Consider the following 15,936-nt stretch of genomic DNA (forward strand, 5'->3'; position numbering starts at 1 on the left):
CAGATTCTAGCGCATGTCAACACACTAGGGCTAATTTACAGTGGCCAATTAACCTACCAACTCCCACACCTTTGGGATGTGGGATGAAACTAGAGTGCCCAGAGGAAACCTATGTGGTCACGTGGAGAACAGCCAAGGTCACCAGAAGTGCGGGGCAGCAGTTCTAACAACTGCACCACCGTGCAGCTCTTGTTTATAAAGGTTCTGTCAGAATAATGGTGTTCGCTGAGTGGATTGAAGTAAATTCACTGTCTATCCCTTTGGCAGAGATGTTTTCCATTGTGAGGAGGATTCAATAAGTGCAGATTGTTAATGAGAAATGGGACAAATCTGGTGTCCTTGTGCAGCTTCCTTAAAGCCACCCTTTCACATTACCTTAATTTTGCCTCAAGCTAAATACTAAGTTTTTAAAATCTAAAGCTGGATGCTGAAGGCTGTTTGGTTGTCGACCCTGTGTTGAGGATAAGGCTGTAGGCAGCCGAAACAGCAGCTTTGTCCAGTTTTGTGTAGTTCACAAACCGATTTGTTGTGACCCTGTCTATCAGTGTCTGCAGGAGGAACTCTCGTCTTATCCCTGCTGCTGTAGAGATCATCCAGGTGTCACATCTGCTGTGTGCAATGATGATCAGGCACACTTGAGCACTGATTGAAAATCTATGCTAATGCAGAGAAAAGCAGAGCAGAGGCTGTTGAAAGTTGGATCTAGCCCAAAACTGTCTGGCTAGTTCATAAACTTTGACTTCCAACAGGATAGTGACAGTCAAGACGAGCTTTGATGTTTTAGAACAATCCTGTTTAAGTTACTGATAGCAGGTGCCCTCTTGTGGTGAAGCAGGTTATGGCTGCAGTGTGACAGAAATGTGATGTGGCATAGAATCAGACCCTTTGGCCCACTGAGTCCATGCTGCCCATGTTACACTAATCCTACATTCATCCCATTTTATGTTCTGCCCGCCATTTCATCAACTCCACCCAGATTCTACCACTATCACTATAGCTTACAGTGGTCAGGTAACCTACCAACCCGCACACCTTTGGGATGTCGGAGGAAACCGGAACACCCAGAGGAAACCGTAAGACACAAGAGCAGAATTAGGCCATTTGGCCTTTCGAGTCTGGTTCACCATTCAATCATGGCTGATTTACTTTTCCCTCTCAACCCCATTCTTCTGCCTTCTCTCCATAACCTTTGACACCCTTACTAATGAAGAACCTGTCAACCTCTGCTTTAAGTATACCCAATGACTTGGCCTCCACAGCCGGCTGTGGCAATGAATTCCACAGATTCACCACCTTCTGGCTAAAGAAATTCCTCATCTCTGTTCTAATGGAACGTCCTTCTATTCTGAGGCTGTGCTCTCTGGTCCTAGACTCTCTAACTGATGGAAACATCCTCTCCACGTCCACTCTATCCAGGCCTTTCAATATTCAGTAGGTTTCAATGAGGTCCCCCTCTCATCCTTCTGAACTGCAGCGAGCACGGGCCCAGAGCCATCAAACGCTCTTCATCCATTAAGCCTTTCATTCCCGGGATCATTCTTGTAAACCTCCTCAGGAGCGTCTCCAATGCCAGCACACCCTTCCTTAGATATGGGGCCCAAAAATGCTCTCAGTACTCCAAATGTGAAACCCACGAGGTCCCAGGGAAAACGCACAAATTCCACACACACAGCACCCTGGGTCAGGATTGAACCTAGGTCTCTGGCGTTGTAAGGTGGCGGCTCTACCAGGTGTGCCACTGTGACCCAGAGAATGAGTAAAGGCACAGAGGTGTATGTTTTGGTGAGGTTTTGTAATTGAGGTTACGTGGAGCTCTGTGAGATGAGCTGAGTAATCTTACTAGCCTTGTCCCTTTCTGGAATGTTGTTTTCTACATGTCATTCCCCACAGCGCCACTAGCTCCGGAAATTACGTGGCTGGAGTATTCCAAGGACGTATTGTCCGTCAGCTGGAAGTATGGGAACGCCACAACGGGAACATCCGACTCAACCCTCCCATATTGGCTGGTCATAGCTGTCGGACGAAGGATCATTAAGAAAAGTGTAAGTACAAATATTTGTTGGAATGATGCATGGCAAAAGCAGATTAAATTTGTTTTGAGTCGGTTGCTGTATTAACTAATTGTAATGTCGTCCTTCCTGACTGCTCAATAGCTTAGTTGTCAACGTGGTGCTCAGTTTCCCTGTCTGAGAAGTGTGAAGAAATGTCTTCTCAGATAATAGTATCAGTTCATGTGTCTCAGGATAGGAATGGATAGATAAACATCAGGTGGAACATGTTGGTCTTGAACTACCAGAACTGTGGAAATGACACGTCAAGGAAGGCGAACAAGGTAGGATGTATTGCAGGTGTCCTCTTTAATAGAGGACACAGTGCAGAGGCTTGTACGTCATTTGATCAAACGAAGAACAGGGTTAAGAGGTTGAGCGGAATAAATAGTTTCAAGCTACCCATGTCCTTGTAGAGTCAGACAGCACAGAAACAGTCCTGTCCGTTCACTGAGTCCGAACCAACCACCAAACTAATGCCATTTTATTCTCCCCACATTCCCATCAACTCCCCCCGGATTCTACCACTTATCTACACACTAGGGGCACGTTACAGTGGTCAGTCAACCTACCAGCCTGCACGTCTTTGGGATGCTGGAGGAAACCGGAGCAGCTGGAGGAAACCCACGCAGGGAGAATGTGCAGACTCCACACAGCAGCTGAGGTCAGGATTGGACCCTGTGAGGCAGTAGCAGTATCAGCTGCACCACTTTGCTGCTCCTCAGTGACTATTTCTTTATTTTGATTTGTACCCAACATTCTAAAGTTAAAGTGAGTCACACAGGCCATTCGGCCCACCATGTCCACACCAACCACTGGGCACTCATCTATGTTAATCCCATCTTCCAGCACTCTGCCCATAGCCTTCTACACCTCGGTGATTCAAGTGCTTGTCCAGGCACCTTTTAAATGCTGTCGGTGACTCTGCTTCCACCACTCTCCCAGGCAGTGTGTTCCAGATACTCTCCACCTTCTGGGTGAAAAAGTTCCCCTTCAAATCCCCTCTGAATCTCTTACCACTTGTTCTAAACCTATGTCGTCGAGCTCTGATATGGGGAAATGTATCCTGAAGTCTCCCCTATCTATACTCATAATTTTTTATGCCTCAACGATATCTCCTCTTAACCTCCTCTGCTCCAGGGAGAACAGACCCAGCATCTCCAGTCTTTCCTCATAACTGAAATGCTCCATCCCAGGCAATAGGTGTAAACATTGCTGATCCACTGGGTAGAATTTTTTTTCCCCAAAAGGTGAAGCAAAAACAAGATATTTGCTGATACTGGGAATCTGAAATATAAAATGGGAAATGCTGGAGAAGCTCAGCAGGTCAGGCAGCATCTGTGAAGAGAGAAGCAGAGGTAATGTTTCGGGTCAATGACTGCTCTTTAGAGCAAGGAAGAGTTCGAGTACAAGCATGGCTTAAGTTGCCGAGAAGGGGTATAAAGAACAGAAGCAGTGTTTGTGGTAGACTGGGAGCCAATTGAAAATGAATGACACAGATGGTATTGGTGCGGGTTGAGGGAAGGTTTGTTAATTTGGTTTGTCAAGAGGAGGTGTGAATAGAGGCAAAAAAAAATTAGTGCTGGAACCGAGGTGCAGACACAGCAACTGCTCGAAATCTGAAATAAAAGAAAATGCTGGAAGTACTCAGAGGGTCAGGCAGCATCTGTGGAGAGAGAGGGACAGTTACTGTTTCAGGTCAGTAACCTCTTATCAGAACTTGGTAAACATTAGTAATGAAAATGCGGAGGGCAGGGAGAACACTAGTGAAGATCCATGGTTGGGTGGAGACCAGATGAGATGAGTGTCCCAAGTGATCATGGAGGGAATTGTAAAGGTATAGTACCAACTGGCATGCTATCCTCACCTGGGAATCTATTACTACTGCTTCATTGTTGTTGGGTCTAAATTTGTGATGTACTTTTAGTTCCTCCGATTTAGTATCACTGCATTTTGTTCAGAGAAGACAAATACAGATTGGGTGATGGTTGATGGAACATCTTCGTGCAGTCTGTCAAGGTATCCCGAAACTTCCAGTGGCCTACTATTTAGTTAGATGCGATAGACAAATGGAGGGTGCGATGCCTGGCATGGTGGAGGTAAGGACGTGCAGCAGATAATTTCAGGAAGTTAACCCCATGTAGATGAGGATGATACAGTAGTGTGGCGATTAGCGTAACACTACTAACAGCGCTAGCGACCTGGGTTCAATTCTGGCCGCTGTCTGTAAGGAGTTTGTACGTTCTCCCGTGTCTGCATGGGTTTCGTCTGGGTGCTCCGGTTTCCTCCCACGTTCCAAAGATGTACGGGTTAGGAAGTTGTGGGCATGCTATGTTGGCGCCGGAAGCGTGGCTTCACTTGCGGGCTGCCCCCAGAACACACTACGCAAAAGATGCATTTCACTGTGTGTTTCGATGTACATGTGACTAATAAAGATATCTTATTTTAATAAAGATATTTTATCTTCCTTTATCTTATCTGGATGAAGGGAAGGTTATCATTATGGAAATAGTCGTTGTCTAAGATGGAGTAGGTTTGAGTAGAATCACAAATGACTAGTGCCATGGAGACAGACTGCTGACAGGTGATGTTATAGGTGCAGACACACCTGTTGTAAATTTCACTCCGTTGTTTTGCATGTTGTTAACAAGGAATAAAACTGGATCACTGGAATTCCAAGTGTGCTGGTTGATATTTGGAGAAAAAGGAATGTTGGAGATGCAGTGGGGAGAGAGAGAAGGGACAGGAAGCGGTCTGTCCAGATTGGAATGATGAGAGCCTCTGTAGAGAGTAGCAAGAGTCAGGGGTTGATGGAGGGGGCTGCAGGGGTGGGGATCAGGTAGGAGGTGCAATTATGTGGGTAAGAGCTGAAATGAAAAGGGCAGGTGAAGTTGAAGCTGGGATCAAGCAAATTTTGAATAATGGGACCAGGGGAGGGTACTGATGTGGATTGGTAAGGGAGGTCTACGGCCTAAGGTTGATTAAAACCTCTTTCATCTGTAGGACTGGAAGGAAGACTGAAGACTGTAATGTAATAACATTTACAGCGCAAAAGGGATGCGAGCTTTGCAGCTTGGTCTCAAGGAATGTGTGCCACTCATTCCCCTGTCATCGTCTTTGAATCCTAAAACTTCTTTCAATGAATCAGGATTATTTAAAACTTATTTTCAGCATTTTCTTGTTGCTGAGTGATGCATTCTTACAGGCTAATTGCACACTTCTAGCCTCAGAACTTTTCAGGGAAACTTTTGACGCATCGGTAAGGTAGTAAGGTTAAAGTGAGGGTGAGAAGTCAAAGCTTTGGTGGTTAGTAACTGGGAAGTTCTCTGAAAGAGGTCTGTTGTTTTGTACAGGTGCCGCACAGTGTAATGACAACCTTGCTTCGATTGCCTCCTGGGGACATCTACAACATTACCGTTGTAGCCTATACGGAAGGAAGCAGCAACTCATCCACTCCACGGATAATTCAGCTCCGTAAGTATTCCTTCACTTTTCATTGCTTACTCTCCTCTGTTTTACAGACCTCTCTCATTAAATCCTCTGTGCTGTTTTGCACCCCACCTCTCCCCCCATGTTAAAAATGCTTGAAAACCTTCTAAAGCTTTATAAAGTTATTTGGTTGAGTAACTGGAATGGCATTACAGGTATTAGACATATGATACAGATTAAGAAAGTCACTGATGTGCACAGGACAAATTTAATGGCAGAGTCTAGCTTCAGTTCTGCTTTACAGGCTTTGTAAACTGAGGAGATATTGGAGACAAGGTTGAAATGTAAAATGAAATGACTATGCATTAGCCTCAGGACAGAAGCCAATAAGTAATGAATCAGCTATGTTGGTTTTAGCATTAGAGGAATTCCAGTATACTAGTCTGACTTGGAATGAATTTGTAGATTAAAATTAGGTGCAGACTGCTCATAACTTGCTTTATTTCAAGTAAGTGTGACTTAGAATGGGAATATGAAATCTATCCATGATTCACACAAGTTTTGGGGCCAGTTCGGAGGTTCCATTTGATTGAAAAAAAATAAAAGCAGCTGGGACTTCACTAAATCTAGTGACTGCTACACAGCAACTACTTGCCCAGTGGAACCCCCCACCCCCCCACCCACCACACACTACCTAGACTGACCGTTAGGATCAGCACTTCCTGTGAAGATGACTTGTTGCATGCAGAGCTGCTTTATCCTGGCCGCGGTCAGATAGAGACTTAGAAACTGGAAGGCAGTGGGAGTTGCATTCTTCATCAGCGAGAGGAAGATGCTGATGTGGGACACAGCATCAGGGATGAACTTTGGAATCGATCAGGACACTCACACTGAAGTGGAAAACGAACACTGTCATAATTTGGCGAAGAGGTAAAGGGTGGCAGTGAGGGGGAAGAGTGCCACATGACGTTGAGGATAGTTGGAAAGTGGGTGGCTATCTGATGAAGGTAGTGCTGCTGCCTCGTTGCTCCAGCGACCCAGGTTCAATCCTGCCTGCGGTGCTGTCCGTCTGGACTCTGCACGTTCTCCCTACAGCCACATGGTGATCCGGTTTCTTCCCACAACCTTAAAGACCTGTGGTTTGGTAGGTCAGTTGCAAATTACCCCTAGTGTAGATGGATGGCGGGTAAATTGTGGGGAGTTGATAAGCAGGTGAAAGATAATAGCTTGTGGGGAGGGCATGGTTATTTCATATTAGAGCATGAACTTGATGGGCCAAATGGTCACCACCTACACCATAAGAGAATATAAATATAACCTGGCTCCATCTTTTAAGAACTGGAACAGTGGAGCTTGTATGTGAGAAGATGTGTGGGCTTTGAGTGTGGTTCATTGGTTGGTCTGCTACAATGTGAAAGTCACTCCTCTTTGTTGTTTAATCCAAAAGCTATTCATTGTTAGTTATGACGGTGCTTAAATCTTGGTCAGAGCTGGGAAAGAGAGAAAATAAGTTAGTTTTCAGTCCTAGTTCTGACGAAGGATCATCGACCAGAAACGTTAACTGTTTCTCCACCGACGTTGTCAGGTCTGCTGAGTATTTCCAGCTCTTTGTTTTTCATTTCAGACTTGCAGCATCTGCGGTTTGTGACTTTCAAAAAAAGATATCAATGCCAGCATGTGTGAGTGGGCCCTTGTCTGTTTTTAATAGACAGTTAATGGGTGGAAACCAAAGCAAGGGTGATTCCAGACATCTGGAATGTTAAAATGAGTAAAGATTGAGGGTGCTGATGTCACTCCCTCCATTTAGGTGAACTTGAATTTCTCATTGAAAATCATTCTGTAGAAATATTAACATCATAGGGAATGCCAGTTTAAAAAGTTAGGAAGTCTGGGCTAAGTTAAGTGAATGGAACTTCCACGCCTAAAGGATAACAGATTTGGGAATTTGTCATGATGGTGACAACTAGGGAGAGTATATTGGAGCAGACAGGAACAATTAATTCAAGAAACAATTGGCTTAGGTTTTGGAGTAAGTACTTAGGGAACCGGGGCACTGGATGAGATGGCAATTTCAGGTTCCATTTGATTTTTAACATTGAATCTGAACTGAGTTGCCATAAAATTTAAGCCAAAACACTTAAGTCCAATTCATGTTCAAATGAACTAGTGGTGTGCAGGTGTTACTTTTTCAGTCGACTACTGATACCTTAATTGTTGAAGTGACTGTATAATTGCTTTAAGCTGTAAAATTGCTGAAAACAATGAGCATTTGTGTAGCTCTTTGCGCTTTGTATAGCTCCTCAGATGCTTCCTCTCGCCTCTCCAGTTGGGCCTTCCAATTTGCTTATCGGAGTGCTTCAGATCTCAGCTGATGAGACGATTCTCCATGAGCGTGCTGTCTTCTGGAGAGAAGCACTTGATCGTGGAAATCTCTCTCAACCTGACAGGTTTATAAATGGCACCGATGTATTTCAAATTGAAGTTGCAGCTTGGTTTGTCTAGTGTGAGTGCAGCAGCGACAGGTATTTGTTTAGTCTGTGAAATACAATGCACAGGTAAACCTGATGTGAAGAAATATTTATCCACCTCACTACAAATACCGTGATCAAATTTTATAAGAATGTTTCTCTGACGACATAATATTGCTCTGTTTCTACTGAGAAATTTTAGCCCAGTTTTTTCTCTTTTTTTTTTGCTGTTTGTTTTTTTTTTGCAATTTTTCTGTTTAGTTTAGTTTATATTATTGATTTGGGGTTTTTCTTTTTTTTAATTTATATAATAAATCTTTTTCTTTCCTTTCTGTTATATTCATTTACTAAGAGATCGTTGGATCTACAGATTTTTTTTATATTTTATTGTTTTTTATGATTATTTATGCCATGATTGTTCTCCTGATCTCTTTGTGTTACATGTATAAATATTGATGCTATATATCAATCTGTATTAATTTGAAAACTAATAAAAAGATTGAAAAAGAAAGAAAAGAAGAATGCTTCTCGATCAGCCAATCCATTTCAGTTTCTTTCTTGATTTAAAAAGTTATTGACTCAGTGTTAACTCAATTTCCCTCTCCTCAGCTGCTGCCTAGCCTGCTGAGTATTTCCAGCATGTTCTTGTTTTAATCTATTCGCGTTTTTCTTTGTTCACAGAGCCTGCTTCTCCCAAGTCGCTCTTCATTGTGAACAGAACGCGGTCGTCTGTGACTCTCCTGTGGGTAGAGGAAGGGGTCACTGATCATTACAAGGTCATTTGTAAACAAGTTGGATCAAGAAAGGAAGCAGAGGTTGGTTGTCCACTCTTCAGTTTCATGGCCATTATCTCAGGGCATTTGAGACCTGGATTTGAATGTGGGCAAAAATGGGGAGAATTAAACAGTTAAATAAGGGACTGCAAATTTGTTCAATTAAGGCCAGTCCTATACCTCAGTGCTGGGATTCCTGAGGAGGTTAAAACTGTTGTGGCTGATTGTGAGCTCAGTCTTGATCCTTTTCATGATTAGGACATAGTCCCAGCTCTCCTTCAGAGAGTCTAAATTAGAAAATTAAGCCTTGCACGCCAGCTCCTGCCTCACCCTTCCCCCTCATCTCTTTATACTGGCTATCTCTCCATTACCTTCCTTGTCCTGATACAGGGTCTCGACCCAAAACGTCAACCATTCTACTGCTTCCACAGATGCTGCTTGACCTGCTGAGTTCCACCAGCAAATTTTTTTTTCCTTCCAGATCCCAGCATCTGCAGCTTTTTGTGTCTCAAAATTAAGCTTTTAATTAAGCAAAATTAACCTGTGTGAATCCCCACAGCATCTGACGACCCTGTAATCTCTGTCTCGGGGGGCCGACGTCAGAACATCCTTCAAGAGGGCGAACCCTCGCAAGGCGTCAGGCCCCGACAGTGTACCTGGCAGGGTACTGAAAATCTGTGCCGACCAACTAGCTGGAGTGTTCAAGGACGTCTTCAACCTCTCACTGCTGCAGTCGGAGGTTCCCATCTGCCGCAAAAGGGCATTAATCATACTGATGCCCAAGAAGAGCAGGGTGAGCTGCCTTAACGACTGTCGCCCAGTAGCACTGGCATCTATTGTGATGAAGTGCTTTGAGAGGTTGGTCATGGCTAGAATTAACTCCTGCCTGAGCAAGGACCTGGACGTGCTGCAATTCGCCTACCACCACAACAGGTCTACAGCGGACGCAATCTCTGACTCGCCACTGGACTTTGGAGCACCGAGACAGCAGCAAGACATACGTCAGGCTGCTGGATCGGTAGTAGCATCTCCTCGCTGACAATCAACACCAGTGCACCTCAAGGGTGCGTGCTTAGCCCACTGCTCTACTCTCTCTACACTCATGACCGTGTGGCTAGGCACAGCTCAAACGCCATCTATAGATTCGCCAGTGACACCACTGTTGTTGGTAGAATCTCAGATGGCGATGAAGAGGTGTACAGGAGTGTGGTTGAGTGTTGCCATAACAACAACCTCATGCTTAACACCAGTGAGGCAAAGGAATTGATTGTGGACTTCAGGAAGGGGAAGTCAGGAGAACACACACCAGTCGTCATTGAGGGGTCAACGGTGGAAAGGGTGAACAGCTTCAAGTTCCTGGGCATGTTCTTTACAATATTTTTATTAATTCCGCATAGAGAATACAGAGTACATGAATCAGAAAAAAAATAAAATAGTACTGAATACATTGTCTTGAATCGCACTTAAAATCACAATACCCCATAATGGTAATCAAAAATGATAATTAATAATTAAATTGCAATATTTTTATTATAAAAAAATCTAAACCCACTACCAAGACCGAAGCTGTTTGGTAAAGAAAGAAAGACAAAGAGAAATCCTTATCATATAATGATACTCGCCAACATCTGTAATCACCAAATCAAAGGTTTTGAAAATAGTTCAAAAAAGGTCCCAACAATGTTTGAAAGTCTAAGTTAGAATCAGAAGTTGAACAATGGATCTTCTCTAAATTTAGGTATGACCTAACATCATGTAACCATTGAACATGAGTAGGCAGAGTAACTTCCTTTCCATTTAAGTAACACACCCCTCCTGGCTATAAGAGAAATAAAGGCCAATATATGTAGATCAGAAGTCTAAGTTCCAGGGTTTCAACACCTCAGAGGATCTCTCTTGGGCCCAACATGTTGATGCAATGACGAAGAAGGCATGCTAGCGGCTCTACTTCATTAGGAGTTTGAGGAGATTTGGTATGTCACCAAAGACCCTTGCAGATTTCTACAGATGTACGGTGGAGAGCATTCTGATTGGTTGCATCACCACCTGGTATGGAGGCTCCAACGTTCAGGATTGAAAGGAGCTGCAGAGGGTTGTAGACTCGGCCAGCTCCATTACGGACACAACCCTCCCCGCTGTTGAGGACATCTTCAAGAGGCGGTGCCTCAAGAAGGTGGCATCCATTATTAAGGACACTCACCACCCGGGACATGTCCTCTTCATGTTGCTGCCATCGGAGGGGGGGGGGGGGGGGGGGGGGGGGGGGGGGGGAGGACGGGAGCCTGAAGACCCACACTCAATGTTTCAGGAACAGCTTCTTCCCCTCTGTCATCAGATTTCTGAATGGTCCATGAACACTGCCTCATTATTCCTCCTTTGCACTATTTATTTATTTTTGTAATTTACAGAAATTTTTATACCTTGCCCTGTACTGCTGCCACAAAACGACATGTTTTCCGATATATGTCAGTGATAATGAACCTGATTCTGAGCTTGAACTTTCTCCAGTTCAATATAATATCACAAATTCCAAAATTTTTGTGACATCATCAGAATTACAGTACAAAAGGAAGTGATTTGGCCCATTCCATCATTAGTCATCCACTGGAGCCATCTGCTCCAATTCCAGCTTCCTGTACATTTCCTTAACATTTTAGCTTCCATTTCTAATACTTGTCCATTTTAAACATTGCTATCTTGGCCCCAACAGCTCCTGTGATAAAGTATTGCATGTCCTGTTATATCTCCTTCTAACTTCCCTCCTCTTATCCACCCAGTGTTGATACTGAAGCAAAAATCCCTTTGTCCTCAATTTGCCATTTAATGGAAACAATTATTCGCCATCTCCCCATTTAGGACCATCTGTCATTTTGAGAAACCTCGATTCTGTTTTGTGTGGTACTTTGTGCTTATGTTTCCTCGTTCTTGGTCATCTCCGTTGTGGGAAGCATGCTTTTTGCATCCCATTACAGTAGAACTCCAATAATATGGCACGCTCAGTGATGCCAGACCAGTATGTTTTCTGGATGTTTATTTCTAGTAATGCCTCAACACACTTTTCATTCACGTTTTTGTTTAGGTGTTACACAGAATTCTAATAAATTTTCCAGAGTACCTGTTAAGTTTAATGGGAGCATAGGAATGGGGATCCTGGTGAGTGGAAGGGAGTGTGACAAACATTACCTGGTGAACCAGATTGGTATTGGTTTATTATTGTCACTTGTACCAAGGTACAGTGAAAAACTTGTCTTGCATTCTTAGCAGTGTGGAGGAACAGAGAGATCTTGGGGTCCAAGTACATAGTTCCCTCAAAGTTGCCGCACGAGTGGGTGGGGGTTTAAGAAGGCGCCTGGTGTGCTAGCCTTCATTAGCCGGGGGATTGAGTTCAAGAGCCACGAGGTAATGTTGCAGCTCTGAAAGACTCTGTATAGACCACACTTGGAATATTGTGTTCAGTTCTGGTCACCACATTGTAGGAAGGATGTGGAAGCTTTGATCATACAGGTTAGTTCATTACACAGTGCAGTTACATGACAAACTATGGGGATTTCTGAATGGTTGCATTGAGGATCACCAGAATTTTACTGAACTAGTCTGTCAGGAGACCTGCAGGCGGTGCAGTATGGCCTTCTGCGGTGTTGTGAACATTATTTTGTGACGGGTGTGAGTCTCGTTGCACGGACTTTATTTTCAAAGATCTTTTATCTTTGACATCCCTGGTATGCAGCGGTTAATAGGGTAGCACAGTGTGTTCTAAACAGCCTCAAATCTACTGAAGCCCCTGAAGTTGTCAGAATCTTTGCAGCAAAGAGATGAGAAAGGCTGAGATAATGCAAGCTTGGCATTTTTTTTCCAATAAACCCTCTCTTCCCTTTTCATTGGTCTGCAGCCTCACCAGCTGAAACTGGGGAGTGGGTGGGTGAGCTTTTGGTTTCTGTCAGTGTTGCCGTGAAGCAGTTGCTGGGAGCTGTCTGGGAGCAGAGCACTGACAGATTTTTGCTGACTTTTTAACCCCTCTGTGAGTATACAGCCAAGATCTCAAGTCAGCAGCCTGAGCGGATACGAGTTTCGATTTTAAAAATCTTGTAGAACCGTCTTCTGGTGTTACTTCTTTCATAGCAAACACAAGGAAGTACCTTTCACAATAGATTTAAGGATTTTTAGCTTGTTCTTGCTTTATTTAAGTTGTTTCCTAACTGCCTGTTACTACTACTAATGTTTCCTTATATAACTTTGCAATATTGCAAGTTTATACTTTGAGATTGGTGATGACTTCCTACAATAGCTAGGAAGATGGCTCTTTGTTAAATATTCTAAAGTGTAGTTAAACCACCATGAGTCAGTTGGGGTGTCTGCCTGCCTCATCTTCAAGGAGCTATGGTAACAAGTAGGTAAGGTTTCTTTAATAATATCTTGTTTTTGCTTTAGTATGAGAAACAGTTAAATGTATGAAAGGAATTTGCCTGAGTGATGTGTTAACTGCAGTTTGATTGTGGGTAACGACTACAATTTTATTGGGTCTCGAGGTTACTAAGCCACAATGAAACACAACTGCTATCTGATGGCATACTTCACTTGTAGTCATGGACATCTCAGCAATACTATTATAAATATACACTATATTATTGTAAGTGTGGATGTTGTACTTGCCCTACAACTAATTTGGTAGTTTAATTGCTGTGAGATGACTACAACTCAATCTTGTAGTCCAATCGTTTGCCATAGAGTGATATGGGATTTGAATTTAACAAAAATGGTCTTTGTGGGTTGGCCCTGGAATGGATTGTTGTAAACGTCCAATCTGATTTGCCTTGGGTGTGACTCTAAGTACTGAAAGCCTGTATTTTGACCCCTGTTGCATGCTGGACAATCAGACATCGGCACTGTTATTTTGCAAGATAATGTATCGTTGGGTCTAACTTTTTATTAGTCAGACCTACATCCCTTAACCTGATCCTGAAAACTTACTTCAAGCTAAGTTGGTTGTTGTAGGTTGCAACGGAATTTAGACGGGATGCAGAGCCGGGTGGAGAAGTGGCAGATGGAGTTCAATCTGAAGAAGTGTGAAGTGATACACTTAGGAAGAACGAACTTGAAGGCAGAATACATGGTTAATGGCAGGATTCTTAGCAGTGTGGAGGAACAGAGAGATCTTGGGGTCCAAGTACATAGTTCCCTCAAAGTTGCCACACGAATGGATGGGGGGGTTAAGAAGCAGTATAGTGTGCTGGCCTTCATTAGCCGGGGGATTGAGTTCAAGAGCCGCAAGGTAATGTTGCAGCTCTGAAAGACTCTGGATAGACCACACTTGGAGTATTGTGTTCGGTTCTGGTCACCACATTATAGGAAGGATGTGGAAGCTTTGGAGAGGGTGCAGAGGAGATTTACAAGGATGCTACCTGGGTTGGAGAGCATCTCTCTTGAGCAGAGGTTGAGCGAGTTAGGACTTTTCTCTTTGGAGTGACGGAGGATGAGAGGAGACTCGATAGAGGTATACAAGATTATGAGAGGCACAGACAGACAGCATCTTTTCCCCAGAGAACAGCTGTTACAACATTTTTTTCCCTAAAATGGCCTGATTGCTTCAGAGAATATAACATATGTATAGATGAAATAGAGGGGTTTTAACAATCAATCAATAAATGATACATGAGTACTCTTATTGTAAAAAAAAAATTACTGATTTAAAAACTAAAGTGAACAGGTACACAGTTTTAGCAACATGGATAAACTCCAGAAGAGAATGCCTTGGATACATTCACATAGTACAGGTAAATGAATTTACATGTCTATCATGTGTCATCAATTATCCAAGGAAGAACTGTTGATTTATAAAAAAAAAACTCCACCCTCAGATTTTCATCTTGCCATTTTGCAACCAGACAAAGGTTAAAATGAGCAATGTATATTGTGTGAATGAATATTGCAGTGTCCAAGTAAGGTGCCTTTCACTGAATATTTATTTACTAATCAGAAATGCACTAGGAATGTAGTGGGAGGAGAGAACAGTATAGATGAAGAGGTAGATAATGTTCTCAGCCATCTCTAGTATGGGTCCTGAAAGCTATCATCTGTCCAGCACTTCTTGGAGTTGGGAAGGAACTTTGGAGTGGAGGAAAAAGATCTGTGTAGGAACCAGTGATGTAGAAAGGACAAAGGAGGAGATTCTGCTAAAGGATTGGGAGCAACTAGGGTCCAAATCCAAAAGCAGAATCCCAAAAGTATAAATCTCTAAATTACTACTGGAGGCATCTATGAATTGGCATGGGGTCAATAGATCAGAGAATAGATGTGTGACTCAATGTCTGATGTAGGAGAAATGGGTTTTAATTCATGGGGCATTGGCTCCAATACTAGGGAAAGAGGAGGCTGTACTATTTGGACAGGCTTCACTTGACTTGGGTTGAGACCAGGGACCCAGAGAATCAAACAACTGGAGTTGTTGGTGAGGCTTTAAAGGAAATAGTTGCTGCAGCTGATGGTTCTAATGAGTGGAAATGTAGAAAGTGAAAGAGAAAGAATAAACGAGAGTGCAGCATAGCAAAATGTGTAGTGATGCAGTCTTATCAGGAAGAGATGGAGCATGCAAATACCTCCAATAAGAGTCAGAGCAGGGAAAGTAGTAGGTGGACCAAATTGAAGGCTCTTCATCCAAAAACATGTAGCATTTGTAACAAGGTAGGTAAATTAATGGCACAGATAGAAGTGAATGGGTACAATCTAATCGCTGGAAGAGACATGGTTGGGAATTAAACCTTCCTGGATGTTTAACTTTTGGAAGGGATAGGGAAATGGAGAAGGAGGCATAGTATCCCTGATATTAAAGCCATAAAGGCAATAGGGAGAAGGGATTATAGTGGAAAATCTAGTAAAATCAATTAATGAGTTAAAAATGCAAAGGACAGGAAATATTGGTGGGAGTTATTTATTTACTCTCAAACAATAAAGGGACTGCAAGGCACAGGGTGGTAGTTTGGACTATGAACAAAATGTAGAGGAGCTTCAGGGTGGATGCAGAGAGGTTTATTAAGGGGCAAGAATATGGCAGATAGAATATAATGTGCAGGGTTATCTTCTCTGACAGAACAAATATAAAAGCAGAGTTTTGTTAAATGGTGAGAAGTTAAACTTGAGTGTCCTTATACATGAATCAGTGAAAGCTGACATACAGATACAGCAAGCAATGAGGAAGGCGAACAGTGTTCCCAGAGGATATGA

General features: G+C 43.1%; 1 protein-coding gene across 1 annotated transcript in view; it reads left to right on the forward strand.

Annotated features, from left to right (window-relative positions):
- ptpro (protein tyrosine phosphatase receptor type O) overlaps positions 1 to 15,936 on the forward strand; it is an 85,293-nt gene that overhangs the window by 42,747 nt on the left and 26,610 nt on the right. The window contains 3 exon segments of the mRNA XM_052034166.1: positions 1,891 to 2,042; positions 5,402 to 5,522; positions 8,627 to 8,760. Coding sequence (XP_051890126.1) covers positions 1,891 to 2,042; positions 5,402 to 5,522; positions 8,627 to 8,760 — 407 coding nt within the window.

The sequence above is a fragment of the Pristis pectinata genome, chromosome 19 (genome assembly GCF_009764475.1).
Source record: "Pristis pectinata isolate sPriPec2 chromosome 19, sPriPec2.1.pri, whole genome shotgun sequence".
Lineage (NCBI taxonomy): Eukaryota > Metazoa > Chordata > Chondrichthyes > Rhinopristiformes > Pristidae > Pristis > Pristis pectinata.